This window comes from Archocentrus centrarchus, chromosome 11 (assembly GCF_007364275.1).
Source record: "Archocentrus centrarchus isolate MPI-CPG fArcCen1 chromosome 11, fArcCen1, whole genome shotgun sequence".
In the NCBI taxonomy this organism is placed as follows: Eukaryota; Metazoa; Chordata; class Actinopteri; order Cichliformes; family Cichlidae; genus Archocentrus; species Archocentrus centrarchus.
The window spans coordinates 34,103,726-34,121,910 of NC_044356.1; the positions used below are offsets into that span (position 1 = coordinate 34,103,726).

General features: G+C 42.0%; 2 gene segments (V, D, J or C); one reads left to right on the top strand and one right to left on the bottom strand.

The window, feature by feature from the left end:
* The first annotated feature begins 5,759 nt into the window (after positions 1-5,759).
* Positions 5,760-6,998, top strand: LOC115788819 (Ig kappa-b4 chain C region-like). The segment is given in 2 exon segments: positions 5,760-5,873; positions 6,570-6,998. A coding segment is annotated over 1 exon segment (258 nt).
* A 9,184-nt stretch (positions 6,999-16,182) lies between these two features.
* On the bottom strand, positions 16,183-16,668 carry LOC115787774 (Ig kappa chain V region 3381-like). The segment is given in 2 exon segments: positions 16,183-16,505; positions 16,613-16,668. Coding segments are annotated over 2 exon segments (375 nt in total).
* Positions 16,669-18,185: the final 1,517 nt, after the last annotated feature.

An 18,185-nucleotide genomic window follows, 5' to 3' on the forward strand; every position in this document is an offset into this window, starting at 1 on the left:
TTTTAGGAGGGTGACGATATATAACCTTGTTCAGCCTGTTTAGGAATGCACTGAGATCAATAACCTAATTTCCAACGCAGATCTGGAGAAACAGCAAAAACCAACGGGACCCTACACAGCCACAGATGCTGCTCCAGAGCTAGAAGTTCTAAACCATAAACACCAACCTGGGAAACTTGCTAAGTGTGACAGGTCCAACATAACCCCAGATACAGCCCAGCCACAGGGTGAACCAAATCTTTCAGATAATGACAACAGAGAACCAAACGCACCTCCCTCCTAAACTCACCAGCCTGCACCAACCTGACATTTCTCCTCCCTGAGTTAAATAGATGAATGGAAGTTAAGTGGTTACAAACATAAAAACCACGGGTCCACAGACAGGAGCAGTGAGCTGAAATCAACACAAAGCTACCTGAGAGGCTGTATTGAACTACTATATATAATTTAATCATTTGTCCTGACTGGTTTCACCTCAGATGTTCTTTCTCCTTTTGGTAGATTTCTCCCACCTCTGTTTTGATGCCAAGAAGAAGAAGAAGAAGAAGAAGAAGAAGAAGAAGAAGAAGAAGAAGAAGAAGAAGAAGAAGAAGAAGAAGAAGAAGAAGAAGAAGAAGAAGAAGAAGAAGAAGAAAAAGAAGAATAAGAAGAAGAAGAAGAAGAAGAAGAAGAAGAAGAAGAAGAAGAAGAAGAAGAAGAAGAAGAAGAAGAAGAAGAAGAAGAAGAAGAAGAAGAAGAAGAAGAAGAAGAAGAAGAAGCTGCTTCAGAGAAGTGGGCTTCATGGTCTCAGTGCACAGGCTGCCAGTAACACTCACACAGCAACATGTGTTTTCACTGCCACAATCAAAACATTGAACAAAATCTATGTATTGTTGTTTGGAAACGTGTCATATTACTGCATGCTAAGGTGTGTTATTAAAGAAAAAAATGAGTTCTATTTTTCTGCTTTGATGATATCCCAAGCTTTTGTTTCAAAACATTTATTTTCCACTGCACAAAATATTTACTGTTGCACATTTATTTCTCATGGGGATTTTTTTTTCTTTCCATATTTCAGTCTCTGGTTCTTGAGAGTCATGGCTCTGTCTGGTCTCTGACAGAGATCCTTAAAAATATTATTGGAAAGTACCTATTAATTTTACTTTCAAACAGCTTTATGTGAATGTTATCTTTTCATTTATAATTTTTAATATATTGATCACAGTGTAGTGTACCGTAGAGGCATCCAAAATGATGAGACTGGGCTGCTTGTGTGTGATTTGGAAGGTTTGTGTCTGTCTGTGACTCTGCAGAGGTTAAAGCTGTGATCCAGTCTCAGTCTCTGACTGAAGGTTGCTGAGACTCTGATTAGATACACAATGTGAAGTTCACAATTCTCTAAACAAATAAAATGGTAATGACAAACATGAACAGCTGTACTTATTTCAGAGACATGAATGTTTACAAACATAATATTTATTTTAAGGATTGGACTTCATAAAGCGCACTGATGTTAGAGTGTGTGTTCATATTTAAATCATTTTGTAGGCTGAAATTGTAACGGTGGACCTGAGATGGTCCAGAGAAAGTAAACACATGTTAATTAGAATAATAACAACAACAGACTGAGACAGACAGCTGTGAAATGCGCACACAATGACGTCACCTCATTCACTGCTAGCTACACTGCTAGCTACATCGTATCATTCATGATCATCTGTGTAAACAACGTTTAAAGAAGCCGCCACAGCTCTGCGGCTGTAACTGTTTCAAATCATATATTTTTGCTCGTTTGAACTCTGAGGATGTTTTTAAAACGGTCTTAAAATGCTGTTTCTATGGTGGTTGTCACGGACGCCTCAGTAGCTTATTAGGCTAACCTGGCGCGTCCGGTTCCTGCTGCTAGCTGTCTGCCGCAGGAAGGCTGCGTCCCATTTCAAGGAGCCGCCGCTCCGCCGTAACTGGTGCTCAAACACCACTTCATCCTTTAAGAAAAGGCCTTTTATAGCCACTGATGACACACACACACTAATGCACGTCACTGTCACAGTGTGACTTCACGAAAACCTCTAAAGTATTGTTTATAAAATGGAAAATGAACCGGGCATTGATCTGATGATGGAGACTGGGGCTCTGCAGCTGACGTTTCACAATCCTGATTGACTCGCTGTACATTCGTATAATTAATCAGAGCAGAGTTTAGACTGCACAGTGCGCTGTGCTCACTGTTACTGTGTCAGCTGCTGCCTTCATATATGTTACTGCTGAGGTTTGATGAAGCAGGTGGAGGAGAGTCAAAGAAGTAAATAATAATCCACTTATTATGCAATTACTAACCCTAACCCTAGCTCAGCATACAATAACGACTGCCAGTATTATTAGTTTGAGAAGGAGTCATTTTGGTCGCAGTTTTGATTATAAAATAAAAGGGAAAATATAAACAAACAAAAAGCTTAACATTGTGAAGACTTGGAAGAACAATGTGACACTGATGAGAGGATTAGGCTTCCCAGGTCATTCCCAGGCCAAACCAGCTGGTGATCAGAATTATTATATTTATTTTTTTACCCAGTGTCGCTGGCGGTGCAGCGCTCACAGCCTGTCCGAGGTCCCGGGCTGAACTTCAAGCCCAGCCCGTCCCTCCAGACAATACTCACTGCTCCACTATAATGACCGCTTTACTCTCATCTTTCTATTGTTTTTAATGGACAGTTCCGCTTACAATTACAGTTCAATGATGTGAGGATCCTTGGTACAGTATACAGCGGGCTGTAAATGAATGCGCTTCCACTAATACTGCTCCTCCTGGTGGATAAACAAGACATTACCACCATTTTCCCCAAATGCTGCTTAGGGGCGTTCCCACCAGTGGCCGGAATTCCTACGTCATTAGCGGGGGATTGCGTTTAGGCCGAGGTTCGGCCACGAATCGGCCAAGGACCGGCCAAGGTCCCAACATGGATCAGCCGGCCTTTTTCGGTGGCTGCATCTGTATGTGAAGAATTACAGGTTGAGGTCAAAGGTCATAAAGTTGACTAACTGTTACATATTCGCACACTTTGTCTGAGCTTATAATGATACTGAATGGATGTTGCGAAGCAGCAATGGGCAAAGTATTCAGATACATACTGACTAAAAGTGACCTGTGTGTGTGTGTGTGTGTGTGTGTGTGTGTGTGTGTGTGTCCTCAGTGAACTGTATCAGTCTCTGCAGTAGCTTCCAGCTGCAGCAGTCAGTTCACTTTCTGTTCAGTCTGACTGAGGGAGGTTTTTGTACGACTGTTTTTCACTGTGTGAACATCCACTGACTGTTAGGATAGTGATAACTTGAACAGTAATAAACTGCTGCATCTTCAGCCTGGACTCCACTGATGGTCAGAGTGAAGTCAGAGTTTGATCCACTGCCTGTAAAACGAGCTGGAATCCCTGATGCTTGAGTGCTAATATAGTAAATGAGCAGTTTAACAGTTTCTCCATCTTTCTGTTGGTACCAGTATAAATAACTGCTAGTAATGTCTTCACTAGTCTTGCATGTTATGGTCACAGATCCTCCCACAGCAGAGCTCACTGCTCCAGGCTGAGTCACTGTGATCTGTCCTCTGGACTCTGAGGACACAGAGACACAAACATAAAGCAGCTTGATGGTTTTGTCAGCTTCATTTCAGAGGGACAGATGTTGATAGAGGAGAGGAGTTTGATTCTCTGGACTTTACCTGTGAAGCAGCAGCAGAGGAGAGTCCAGATGAGGACGCAGATCAAAGTCATGTTTTTGATGAGGACGATTTCTGTGGCTTCTGTTGTGATGAAGGACAGCTGTCAGTCATCCAGTGTTCAACTGTCAGGGCTATAAACTCTCCCAGAGCACTGGAGCATGGTGCTGCTGATGCAAAGTGGCTCTCTATGGAAATGCTCTCACTGACTCACACAGGGATCAATATGATGATGCTGTTCACTATAAGAGAGAATTTTTCACAACATATTTTTCATGTAACTCACACAAACCCTTCAAGATTTATAGACAGGTGACAAATTAAGGACAAATTTCAACCCTTGATTAAATACTCAAACCCAAATAATTAATGTCTCATTTATATATTATAGCGCTATAATCAGGGTTACAGTCTGTAAGTTGTGCTCGCGGCACATAAACAGCTTAATTAGCGCTACTGAAGAGGAGCGAGCATAAAGGGAGTAACATGTGGCAGGTAAATGCAACGTCTGTAAATGCTCTACAAATATCAGCAAACACACAAAGTGTGTGCAGTTTGTCACACAGTGTGTCTGCGAGCTAAAAGAAGAGCTGCTGTATTTACAGGGAGAGCAAAGAGAGAGAAGTTCACTCAGAGATGGAGAAAGAGGAAGAAGAGAGGTTAGATTTAAAGGTAAGGACTGGAAAACAAACTGAAGTATCCTGACTTTGTGTAATTCAAAGATTCTATGAAAATACTGCAGTTTAGTGTGTAATAAACAGGTTATCTTGTTGTACTGTATTTACAGTAAAACTCTGTGTTGGTGCTCTTTGTGTTGATGGTCAGAGTTACAGGTTACATCAGTGCAGCAGAGATGAGTTTGAATCAAAGCTGCTGATGCTGAGATTCATTCACTGAATCCAACATTTCTACAGCCTGTATGCTGTCAGTGTAGGGGATGGAGATCAGCTCAGAGAGCTGTGAAATACTGGGTTACATCTTTGTGAGTTCACTTCATCCACACAGAGCAGTAAACCTCAGAGCAGCATCAGCAGGTCAGCTGATCACAGCCTGCACACCAACATCATTTACTGCAGCTACAATAGAAAGCTGTGATTGTTCTCCCCATGCAGAGCCACTACAGCTGATCTTAGGGTTCCTCCACCTTCTGAATCCCACTGTAACCCCTGAGTATCCTCATGTTGGTGTTTAGGTGGAGGCACAGTCACCCTCTACTATGGAGGACACAGAGAACAGAGCTGTGTTTAAATTCCCTTTCACAGTTTGTGTCCTACAGAACAGATTCAAGCTGAGTGCATTCATTAGGATTAAAATTTAGATTGGAATAACGTTTTTATTCTTATGTATTATTTTATTTTATTACAATAATATATAATAAGGTTCAGTTAGTGTTACAGAAAAATAACAGGTAGAAACGTCCTCCAAAGAGCTACTTTTACTTTCTTACTTTGAGTAAATTTCAGAGCCTGTACTTTTTTACTTTTACTTAAGTAAAGAAGTTGAACAAGTACTTTGACTTTTACCAAAGTATTTTTTAACACAAGTACTTGTACTTCTACTTAAGTACAGAAAGTCAGTACTTTTGCCACCTCTGGTGACAAACAAAGTTCTTCTTAAATAAATAATGTTCATCTTTTCCCAACAATCTCTCCTTATTGAACTATTGTTTAGTTTTGATTTCAGCTGATCAAATTAAACCAACAGTAAATTATTCTGCTGAGTTTGTTTGTCTCAGAGTCAGAGAGCCGTGTCTCTGTGCAGTCAGAGGTTTTTGTACGGCAGCTCAGTGACTTTGTATCACTGTGGTTCACGTTTGGTGGAGGAACCAGACTGGATGTTGGAAGTAAGTAAAATTTAAAGCAGCTTTTTAATACATGCTTTCTGTTTTTACTGTCTTTACTTTGTAGTCATCAGAACAACTAAAACATTTTTATTTTTAATGTTTGATTTTTAACACTAAGAGACAAAGACTCATTCTGAAATAAAAAAAAAAATCAAACATTGATTCATAGAATAAGGAGGTTTTTCTTCTCTTAAATTGTTGAATCTTGAGGGTTTGTAGGTTTAGTTCAGTCAGAGTCAGAGAGCCGTGTCTCTGTGCAGTCAGAGGTTTTTGTACGGCGGCTCAATGACTTTGTATCACTGTGGTACACGTTTGGTGGAGGAACCAGACTGGATGTTGGAAGTAAGTCAAAAACAAATTTAATTTTAGGTCTTTTTTGTTTTTACCAGAAAAATATGAATCTCAATTCATTTCCATGTTAACTTTTTTATATTTGTTATTTTAAACTGAACTAATCTTAGAAATGTAAAAAGCTCTAAAAATATAAGAAACAGTTTATTTCTTTTAGTAATCACTGTTTTTAATTCTAAAAGGAATTCTGTAAATTTAATTCATTTTTTAAATTATTTGAAAAGGAGAAAAAAATTATTCATCAACGTTTTGATGAACAGCTTTTTATTATGTGCTGTCATTCCAATAACTGCTGTTTGATGAACTCAATCTTTTAGGACAACGTGAAGATAAAAATATTGATGGTTTGTTGTGTCAAATATTGTTTCAGAGTTTGTTTTAATTCTGTTAAATACTGTTTGAAATCTTCAGGAAGTGAGAAATGTTAGTGAGCTAGGTTTGTTTGTTTCCATGAAATACTTTAAAGTCATGTGTGATTCATACTTTTATTTCCAGAGTAGTTTGAACATATTTCAGGTCAAACTGTGATGATTCTCTCTGTGCTGATGTGCATGAGAGCTTTCTTAAAGGAAGTGAAACAATGTGTGAGTGAGTGACTGATGGAGCAGAAAAACATCTGGCAGAAACTTCTTCAAGGAGAACATCAAGTTGTGGTTCCTGTGCTCTAAGCTGATTGGTGTCTCCTAGGTGATGTGCGCCCCACCCTGAAGGTGCTGGGTCCCTCCAGTGAGGAGCTGCAGCAGGGGAAGGCCACGCTCATGTGTCTGGCCAACAAGGGCTTCCCCTCAGACTGGAGGCTGTCCTGGAAGATGGACGGCAGCAGTGGCAGCATCAGAGGGGAGGAGAGCAGGACTCCCGCAGTGCTGCACAATGACGGCCGCTACAGCTGGAGCAGCACCCTGACACTCACTGCAGACCAGTGGGAGAAGGTGGGCTCTGTGACCTGTGAGGCCACCCAGGGCTCCCAGGCTCTGGTCTCAGAGACACTGAGGAGAGACCAGTGTTTCCAGTCCTGATGTGACTAATCCTGCTCTTTGTTTACAGTCTGTGCTGTAACTCTTTCTGTCTGTTTCTCTTTTTTCTCAGACCAAATAAAATTTAAATATTTTCATCTGATGACGTCAAAAATATTTTTTAAGATAATAAAGATTTTTATGTTTTAAGCAAAACTGTTACTAAGTAACCTGTTTGTTTGTTTAGTGTGAATCTGAAATAGCTCTACACTCAACAGCTTAAAAGTTGGACACATGAGAAACTCACACCTATTTATTATTTTAAACTTCAGCACAAAGAAATGACTCAGCAGGAGAGCAAAGAAGTGAGCGATGAAACAAACAGATAACAATAATGTTCCTGTTTAAACATCTACAGTTAACAAGAACAAGGAGGCTCCATCTGTTTAAGAACTTCATGTGATGATTGAAAGCTTCATGTTAGCTACATGATGGAAGCTGGTCCCAGAAATCTAAAAAAGAAACGTTTATTTAAATAAAACTCTGAAAAAAATGTTGTTTTAAAATTGTTGAATTTTATGAGCTATTTTTTTTCAGTTTTCATATGTAATAAAAACATAATAGAATAAGTTCTTACTTTTTGAGACAGATTAATGCAAATAAATGGATATAAAACAAAACACATATTTAAATATATGCTGACTTAATACTTTGTTAAGAACCCCATCAGGAACTCTTAAGACATGAAAGGACCCTGTGGGGCTCATTGTTTTATGGACATAATAATCTGGACTAACTCAGGCACCGTCCCATTCTCCCAGAAAACTGAGGACAGTCTGTGTCTCCCAAATTTCAGCCCTTCCAGCCTTCTGTTCTCATAAACCAGGGACTGTTAAATCCAGCCTGTCAGACTGGTGTGTCCCCACACCAACAGGACAGACCTTCACACATGTTCTTCCTGCTAAATAAAACACATTCTCCTTATAACAGCACATCAGGGAGCGGTTACTGGTATCCATGAAAAACTAGTCTGGTTTTATAAAGTTCTGATCTTTCCTTCTGTCTATAGTTTAAAAAGTTGAGTCTTGGACTGCAGGCCATTAGGGTCACGATTTAAATCTGAATAGAGACTGTGGTGAGATCAGGTCTAACTATTCAACATAATCTTAATTTTTTTATGTATTAATTTGATTCACTAAATATAACACCCTGACTCAAAGATTATCAATTTAAAATCTACACACTACAATTAGCCAAGACACCTGTTTACCAGCACAAGTGTATGTTTGAAAGATCTATAATTCAGTGTCTTCATATTCCACATCTCTAGATTAGTTTAACACACTCTAAATTTTTCTACTAAAAGTGAACCTATTTTTATGCACCTGAAAAGTTAGTTGCAGCAGTTGTCTATAAACAATGAATCATCATTGAGACACACAGTTATATTTGTGAGTCTAAGGAAGTCTTCATAGCGTGTGTATGTGTATTGTACAATTCACAGATATTCATCTCAAGCATTTGCATCTAAAAAAAACGTTTCAGCAGTATCATCTTCTCTGTAAACTCTGGAGTTGATTCAAAGTATTCAGATAAAAATAAAAATAAATTTATGCTCTAAAATCAACATTTGGCACAGCTTTTAAGTCAGCAAATATGGAAAAGAAAAGCATGCTAAAGCTCACACAAGTCTATGATCAGTCATCCTCGAATCCTACAATTTATATTGCGTATGTGTACATGTGTTATACCTATGGAAAAAAATAAAAATGAAAAACACTAAAGATAAAAAGATCCAATAATACACTGTCTATGGCAATTCAGCCAGTTAAAACTGCCTTAAAAAGCAAATGACCTAATTTCAAAGAAAATCATTTATCATACATGTGTATGTGTATATGATATTCAATTCAATTCAATTTTATTTATATAGCGCCAAATCACAACAAACAGTCGCCTCAAGGCGCTTTGTATTGTGGGTAAAGACCCTACAATAATACAGAGTAAACCCAACAGTCAAAACGACCCCCTATGAGCAGCACTTGGTGACAGTGGGAAGGAAAAACTCCCTTTTAACAGGAAGAAACCTCCAGCAGAACCAGGCTCAGGGAGGGGGGGGTCATCTGCCGCGACCAGTTGGGCTGAGGGGAGAGAAAGACATGCTGTGGAAGAGAGCCAGAGATTAATATCAATTAATGATTAAATGCAGAGTGGAGTATAAACAAAGTAAATAAGGTGAATGAGAAACAGTGCATTATGTGAACCCCCCAGCAGACTAGGCCTATAGCAGCATAACTAAGGGATGGTTCAGGGTCACCTGATCCAGCCCTAACTATAAGCTTGATCATAAAGGAAAGTTTTAAGCCTAATCTTAAAAATAGAGAGGGTGTCTGTCTCCCGAATCCAAGCTGGGAGCTGGTTCCACAGAAGAGGGGCCTGAAAGCTGAAGGCTCTGCCTCCCATTCTACTCTTAAGTATCCTAGGAACCACAAGTAAGCCAGCAGTCTGAGAGAGAAGTGCTCTGTTGGGGTGATATGGTACTATGAGGTCTTTGAGATAAGATGGGGCCTGATTATTCAAGACCTTGTATGTGAGGAGAAGAATTTTAAATTCTATTCTAGATTTAACAGGCAGCCAATGAAGAGAAGCCAATATGGGAGAAATCTGCTCTCTCTTTCTAGTCCCTGTCAGTACTCTAGCTGCAGCATTTTGGATCAGCTGAAGGCTTTTCAGGGAGCTTTTAGGACAGCCTGATAATAATGAATTACAATAGTCCACCCTAGAAGTAATAAATGCATGAATTAGCTTTTTAGCATCACTCTGAGAAAGGATGTTTCTAATTTTAGAAATATTGCGCAAATGCAAAAAAGCGGTCCTACATATTTGTTTAATATGTGCATTGAAGGACATATCCTGGTCAAAAATGACTCCAAGATTTCTCACAGTGTTATTGGAGGCCAAAGTAATGCCATCCAGAGTAAGTATCTGGTTAGACACCATGTTTCTAAGATTTGTGGGGCCGAGAACAAGAATTTCAGTTTGATCTGAATGACATATGACTAAAATTACAAATATTATTGATCTCTCAATTTGAAAAGAGAAGAAAAGCTAGTTAAATTTAGTCTGTCCATCATATACTAACAGTCTGCTTGTCTATTAAAGACTGACACTACTTTAGTGTTAATAAGAGAAACCTGGATTACTTTGCTTTTATGACTTCATTTATTTATTTTGTATTTTGTGTATCTTTATTGGTCTTGTTCTGGATATAACGCCATGTATTGCAGTCAGTCAAAATGAAAAGTCAAGTGAGTCTGAAATGTTGTGGTAATTTCTCGAGTCAAAGGTCATACTCACACATCCCTCCTTTGTTGACCTTTTACACAGAGCTCACAGCAAAATTGTTATCTGTGGTCATCTAACTGAAATCAGGACGTGTCCCTCCTTAGACCTCATGTTACAGGTTATACTCCTGTGGCCTCCCAATGATAAAATATCAAAACAGATTATGAGTCAGACTACTGAAAATGTTAAGACTGGAATTGAAACATTGTAATGAGTTGTTATTTTTCCTGCAGTTCCTTGACCTTTGACCACTAACGTGTTTTCTTTACTGGTAACCTGTGACTGAACGCACCTGTTGTTAACGTCCCCCAAGTCGGAGACCACACCTGTTGTTGTCCCTCCCCCTGGGCCCAGACTTTACACAGAGGTCATGGGGTCAAGAACTCACAGTTCACCTGTTTGGCCTTCTTACAGAGCGACAGGAGGCGTTTGTTGAATCTGTCAGTCTGTTCAGGAGAGCCTGGCATGACCTTTCTCACCTTGAACTGCACCAGAGTTTCTTTATTGATAACTGATCAGCATCCAGTCTCCTGCAGCACCACTGATGTTGTTCAGACTCCTGTTAGAATGAAACTGAAAGATCTCTGTTAGTTAACATTATCATCTCTTACCTGGCTTTATGAAAATACATGTTCAATTTTAAATTTCTCCCATTCTATATTGCGCCTTTTGAGACATAACTATTTTATGTGTCAATAATTTAGCTCATTTATCTAAAGGGCATACTGAATATTTTTTTTTTTGTGTTATCACCTTTTTGGATTTTTCCTTTAATACTTGATTTAATATCAGTTTGTTCAGACATTTAAAATGATGACCGCTCTTCTCTTATAATCCCTCTATTATGATTATAATCAAATCACGTCTGCAGCTGGTTCAAAATGCTGCTACACGACTTTTGATGGGTACTCAAAAGAGAGAGCACATGACCTCTGTCCTGGCCTCACTTCACTGGTAGCCTCTATATTTTAGGATTCATTTAAAAATTCTTATGTTTGTTTTTAAATCTTTGCACGATCTTGTCCCACCTTACCTCTCTGAGCTTCTTCACCCCTACATACCTTGTCAGTCTCTCAGGTCAGCAGACCAGCTGCTCTTGGAGGTACCAAGATCAAGAAGGAAGCTCAGAGGGGACAGGGCTTTCTCTATAGTTGGTCCAAAGCTATGGAATGACTTGCCTTTGCAGGTTAGAGCGGCCCCTTCACTGTCCACTTTTAAAGTTCGTCTTAAGACCCATCTTTTTCCCTTGGCTTTAACTCCAGCGGGATATAGTTTTAAACTATTTGTTTTTGTATTGTATTGTTTTGTTTTGTTTTTAACCTGAAAGAGTTATTTAATTGTTATGTATTTGTGTTTTAAATGTACAGCACTTTGTGTCAGCTGTGGTTGTTTTAAAGTGCTTTATAAATAAAGATGGTAGATGGTATAAATCTGCCAAATAAATAAATGTAAATGCACAAAACTATAACTCTGGTACTTTTATTTTATCATATATTTTCATAAACAGGTTTATGAAAATATATGACACCCGACCCCTACGACACCCGCAGGAGGTGTCGTAGGGGTCGGGTGCAGTGTGTGTCGGGCGGTGGCCGAGGGCGGAGGCCCTGGCGGACCGATCCCCGGCTATCGAAACTGGCTATTGGGACATGGAATGTCACCTCTCTGGTGGGGAAGGAGCCTGAGCTATTGCGTGAGGTTGAGAGATACCAGCTAGATATAGTTGGGCTCACCTCAACGCATGGCCTGGGCTCTGGAGCCAGTCTCCTGGAGAAGGGCTGGACTCTGTTCCAGTCTGGAGTTGCCCTCGGTGAGAGGCGGCGAGCTGGGGTGGGTATTCTTGTATCCCCCCGGCTTGCTGCCTTTACGTCGGAGTTTTCACCGGTGGACGAGAGGGTAGTTTCCCTGCGCCTTCGGGCTGGGGAACGGGTCCTGACTGTTGTTTGCGCTTATGCGCCGAATGACAGTTCAGGGTACCCACCCTTTTTGGAGTTGCTGGGTGGGGTGCTGGAGAGTGCTCCATCTGGTGACTCCATAGTCTTGCTGGGAGACTTCAACGCTCACGTGGGCAATGACAGTGAGACCTGGAGGGGCGTGATTGGGAGGAACGGCCTGCCCGATCTGAACCCGAATGGTGTTTTGTTATTGGACTTCTGTGCAAACCACAGTTTGTCCATAACAAACACCTTGTTCGAACACAAGGATGTCCATAAGTGCACATGGCACCAGGACACCCTAGGTCGCAGGTCGATGATCGATTTTGTAATCGTATCATCAGATCTACGGCCGTATGTTCTGGACACTCGGGTGAAGAGAGGAGCTGAGCTGTCAACTCATCACCACCTGGTGGTGAGTTGGATCAGGTGGCGGGGGAAGATGCTGGACAGACCTGGCACACCTAAACGTATTGTGAGGGTGCGCTGGGAACGCCTGGCAGAAGCCCCAGTCCGGGAGATCTTCAACTCCCACCTCCGGCAGAACTTCGACAGCATTCCGAGGGAGGCTGAGGACATTGAGTCCGAATGGACCATGTTCCGCACCTCCATTGTTGAGGCTGCTGCTCAGAGCTGTGGCTGCAAGGTGGTTGGTGCCTGTCGTGGTGGTAACCCCCGAACCAGATGGTGGTCACCGGAGGTGAAGGGAGCCATCAAGCTGAAGAAAGAGTCCTATCGGGCTTGGTTAGCCTGTGGGACTCCGGAGGCAGCTGACAGGTATCGACAGGCCAAGCGGAATGCAGCTCGGGTAGTGGCAGAAGCAAAAACTCGGGTGTGGGAGGAGTTCGGTGAGGCCATGGAAAAAGACTTTCGGACGGCATCGAAGCGATTCTGGCAAACCGTCAGGCGACTCAGAAGGGGAAAGCAGTGCTTCACTCACACTGTTTATAGTGTTATAGTTGTAGGGCTGTCTTGGTTGACACGCCTCTGCAACATCGCGTGGAGATCTGGGGCAGTGCCATTGGATTGGCAGACCGGGGTGGTGGTCCCCATCTTTAAGAAGGGAGACTGGAGGGTGTGTTCCAACTTTCGGGGGATCACACTACTCAGCCTCCCCGGTAAGGTCTATGCCAGGGTGCTGGAAAGGAGGGTGCGTCCGTTAGTCGAACCTCGGATTCAGGAGGAACAATGCGGTTTTCGTCCTGGTCGTGGAACGCTGGACCAGCTCTTTATCCTCTCAAGGATATTCGAGTGTGCGTGGGAGTTTGCCCAACCAGTCTACATGTGCTTTGTGGACTTGGAGAAGGCATTCGACCGTGTTCCTCGGGGTGTTCTTTGGGAGGTTCTGCGGGAGTATGGGGTGTCTGGCCCATTGTTGCGGGCCATTCAGTCCTTGTACAACCACAGTGAGAGCTTGGTCCGTATAGCCGGTAATAAGTCGGATTTGTTTCCTGTGGGTGTTGGACTCCGTTAGGGCTGCCCTTTGTCACCGATTCTGTTCATAATTTTTATGGACAGAATTTCTAGGCGTAGCCAGGTGGCGGAAGGCTTCTTCCTTGGTGGCCTCAGAGTCTCATCTCTGCTTTTTGCAGATGATGCGGTTCTGTTGGCTTCATCAGGGGGGGGCCTCCAGCTCGCAGTGGAACGGTTCGCAGCCGAGTGTGAAGCGGCTGGCATGAGAATCAGCACCTCTAAGTCTGAGGCCATGGTCCTCAGCCGGAAAAGGGTGGAGTGCCATCTCCGGCTCAGGAACGAGTTCTTGCCTCAAGTGGAGGAGTTCAAGTATCTCGGGGTCTTGTTCACGAGTGATGGGAGAAGGGAACGGGAGATCGACAGGCGGATCGGGGCTGCTTCTGCAGTGATGCGGACGCTGCACCGGTCCGTCGTGGTGAAGAGGGAGCTTAGCGTAAAAGCGAAGCTCTCGATTTACCGGTCGATCTACGTTCCTACCCTCACCTATGGTCACGAGCTTTGGGTAGTGACCGAAAGAATAAGATCGCGAATACAAGCGGCAGAAATGAGTTTCCTTCGTAGGGTGGCTGGCCTCTCCCTTAGAGATAAGGTGAGGAGTGCGGCCATCCGGGAGGGGCTCAGAGTAGAGCCGCTGCTCCTCCACATCGAAAGGAGCCAGTTGAGGTGGCTCGGGCATCTGATTAGGATGCCTCCTGGCCGCCTCCTGGGTGAGGTGTTCCGGGCATGTCCCACCGGGAAGAGGCCCCGTGGTAGACCCAGGACACGCTGGAGAGATTATGTATCTCGGCTGGCCTGGGAACGCCTTGGGGTCCCTCCGGATGAGCTGGAGGAGGTGGCTGGGGAGAGGGAAGCCTGGGCTTCTCTGCTTAGGCTTCTGCCCCTGCGACCCGGCCCCGGATAAGCGGAAGAGAATGGATGGATGGATGGATGGTTTTCAATTCTTTATGTTTTGCTTTGACCTGACACTTTGCCTTACGTGTCACAAAATATTCACACGCACTTTTCCTTTTTCCAATTGTCTATAAAAATGTTTGTCCAAAAGAAAAGCAACAATAACTTACAGGACTTGTAATTGATTTGTCTCTCACGCACACTCACACTCAGACACAGACACACACATCAATCCTCACAGACACAAGCACACACACACACTCCATATACTAAACCTTTGCAACCATTGTTTTCATTTTTCTCATTCTTTTTTTTTCTCTGTCCTTCTCTCTGAGACACACACACACGCACACAGATACAAACACACACACACACACCAGTGCTCAGGAACTCACACATCTCACGCCAATTCCCAGTCACACACATGCGCGCATGTGGGTCCTGCCTAATCCAGATCTCTACTGGGATTCCCTTCAGCTTCACTGGGCCATCGGTGTCTAATCACCAAACAACCATTTGTATTATGAATAAATCTTGTTCTTGTTCTCTCAGTGATCTCTCCTTATTGAACTGAAAGTGACGTTCAATCAACCAAATATTAGTAATATCTTGATGACTTTAAATTTCTCTGCATTTGTTGATTCTGATCAGTTTCCATATGACGTTGTATCACTGTGTGAGCGGGTGGCTGTGATGCTGCTGACAGTAATGAACTCTGCATCTGCAGTCTGAGCTTTACTGATGCTCAAAGTGAAGTCAGTCTGATCTGCTTTCCATTAAAGCTGAAAACTCCAGCTTGAAGATATTTTGCATCACAGGAGTTTAGGAGCTTTTTCACATTTCTGAAGGTAACGCTCTTACACACTGTATGTGTGTTCATGCTGAACATACACTGTGCAAAGAGTGTAACGAGTGTGTGTTTGTGGACTTGTTTTACTTGTGCTGTGTGTCCATAAATCTTCCTTTACGTTGCTGATTGCTGCCTCCATTTGAAGGAAAAGAAAGAAGTTGATAAATTTCATGTTTTCTTGTCAGCAAACAGAAATGAGAACTTTAAAGTTAAGGTAAGGCAGAGATACGACCAGCCTGCCCTCAGTCACATGTATTTGTCTCAAGTCCATCTCTGAGCTGAAAATCCAAAGTGCAGGATGGACTCAAAGCAGAGGTTGTTGTATGGGAGAAATATGTCACTGCATATGCTTTGGAGGTCATGTATGTGTAGCTGTGCTCACATCATGGAAGCAGATCATGATTACTTTGTTTTTGAGCTTGAGTCCTTTTTGAGTTTGAGCTTCAAATTTAGGTTTGAATTATTTAAAATAAGATTTCCTATTTTCTTTGAGCCGTATGAGATGAACTGATTTTAATTTGGCACGAAGGTCTTTTTAATGATCTGATTGTTCACATTTAACAAATCACATTGTTCCACTTTAACTCCTTTGACTTGAAAAAAAAAAGAAAATAAGGAAAATGGGGGAAACAATTTCTCAAATTCATGTTATTTAGGTTAGAATTAAAGAGGCAAAGACCATGTTTTTACTATACTTCATGAAAGTTTTTGCCTGTGTGTGTGTGTGTGTGTGTGTGTGTGTGTGTGTGTGTGTCCTCAGTGAACTGTATCAGTCTCTGCAGTAGCTTCCAGCTGCAGCAGTCAGTTCACTTTCTGTTCAGTCTGACTGAGGGAGGTTTTTGTACGACTGTTTTTCACTGTGTGAACACATCTTGACTGTTGATATAGTGAAAACTCTGACAGTAATAAACTGCTGCATCTTCAGCCTGGACTCCACTGATGGTCAGAGTGAAGACAGAGTTTGATCCACTGCCTGTAAAACGAGCTGGAATCCCTGATTCTCTCCTGTTAGCAGTGTAAATGAGCAGTTTGTGTGGTTCTCCATCTTTCTGTTGGTACCAGGATAAATAGTTGGAGCCTGCTACATCCTGACTGGTCCTACAGTTGATGGTCACAGATCGTCCCACAGCAGAGCTCACTGCTCCAGGCTGAGTCACTGTGATCTGTCCTCTGGACTCTGAGGATACAGAGACACAAACATAAAGCAGCTTGATGGTTTTGTCAGCTTCATTTCAGAGGGACAGATGTTGATAGAGGAGAGGAGTTTGATTCTCTGGACTTTACCTGTGAAGCAGCAGCAGAGGAGAGTCCAGATGAGGACGCAGATCAAAGTCATGTTTTTGATGAGGACGATTTCTGTGGCTTCTGTTGTGATGAAGGACAGCTGTCAGTCATCCAGTGTTCAACTGTCAGGACTATAAAGTCTCCCAGAGCACTGGAGCATGGTGCTGCTGATGCAAAGTGGCTCTCTATGGAAATGCTCTCACTGACTCACACAGGGATCAATATGATGATGCTGTTCACTATAAGAGAGAATTTTTCACAACATATTTTTCATGTAACTCACACAAACCCTTCAAGATTTATAGACAGGTGACAAATTAAGGACAAAATTCAACCCTTGATTAAATACGAAACCCATATAATTAATGTCTCATTTATATATTATAGCGCTATAATCAGGGTTACAGTCTGTAAGTTGTGCTCGCGGCACATAAACAGCTTAGTTAGCTCTACTGAAGAGGAGCGAGCATGAAGGAAGTAACGTGTGGCAGGTAAATGCAACGTTTCTGAATGCTCAACAAATATCAGCAAACACACAAAGTGTGTGCAGTTTGTCACACAGTGTGTCTGCGAGCTAAAAGAAGAGCTGCTGTATTTCAGGGAGAGCAAAGAGAGAGAAGTTCACTCAGAGATGGAGAAAGAGGACAGGAGAGGAAGAAGAGCGGTTAGATTTAAAGGTCAGGACTGCAAAACAAACTGAAGTATGCTGACTGTGTGTAATTCAAAGATTCTATGAAAATACTGCAGTTTAGTGTGTAATAAACAGGTTATCTTGTTGTACTGTATTTACAGTAAAACTCTGTGTTGGTGCTCTTTGTGTTGATGGTCAGAGTTACAGGTTACATCAGTGCAGCAGAGATGAGTTTGAATCAAAGCTGCTGATGCTGAGATTCATTCACTGAATCCAACATTTCTACAGCCTGTATGCTGTCAGTGTAGGGGATGGAGATCAGCTCAGAGAGCTGTGAAATACTGGGTTACATCTTTGTGAGTTCACTTCATCCACACAGAGCAGTAAACCTCAGAGCAGCAGCAGCAGGTCAGCTGATCACAGCCTGCACACCAACATCATTTACTGCAGCTACAATAGAAAGCTGTGATTCTTCTCCCCATGCAGAGCCACTACAGCTGATCTTAGGGTTCCTCCACCTTCTGAATCCCACTGTAACCCCTGAGTATCCTCATGTTGGTGTTTAGGTGGAGGCACAGTCACCCTCTACTATGGAGGACACAGAGAACAGAGCTGTGTTTAAATTCACTTTCACAGTTTGTGTCCTACAGAACAGATTCGAGCTGAGAGCATTCATTAGGATTAAAATTTAGATTGGAATAACGTTTGTGTTCTCATGTATTATTTTATATTATTACAATAATATATAATAAGGTTCAGTTAGTGTTACAGAAAAATAACAGGTAGAAACGTCCTCCAAAGAGCTACTTTTACTTTCTTACTTTGAGTAAATATCAGAGCCTGTACTTTTTTACTTTTACTTAAGTAAAGAAGTTGAACCAGTACTTCGACTTTTACCAAAGTATTTTTTAACACAAGTACTTGTACTTCTACTTAAGTACA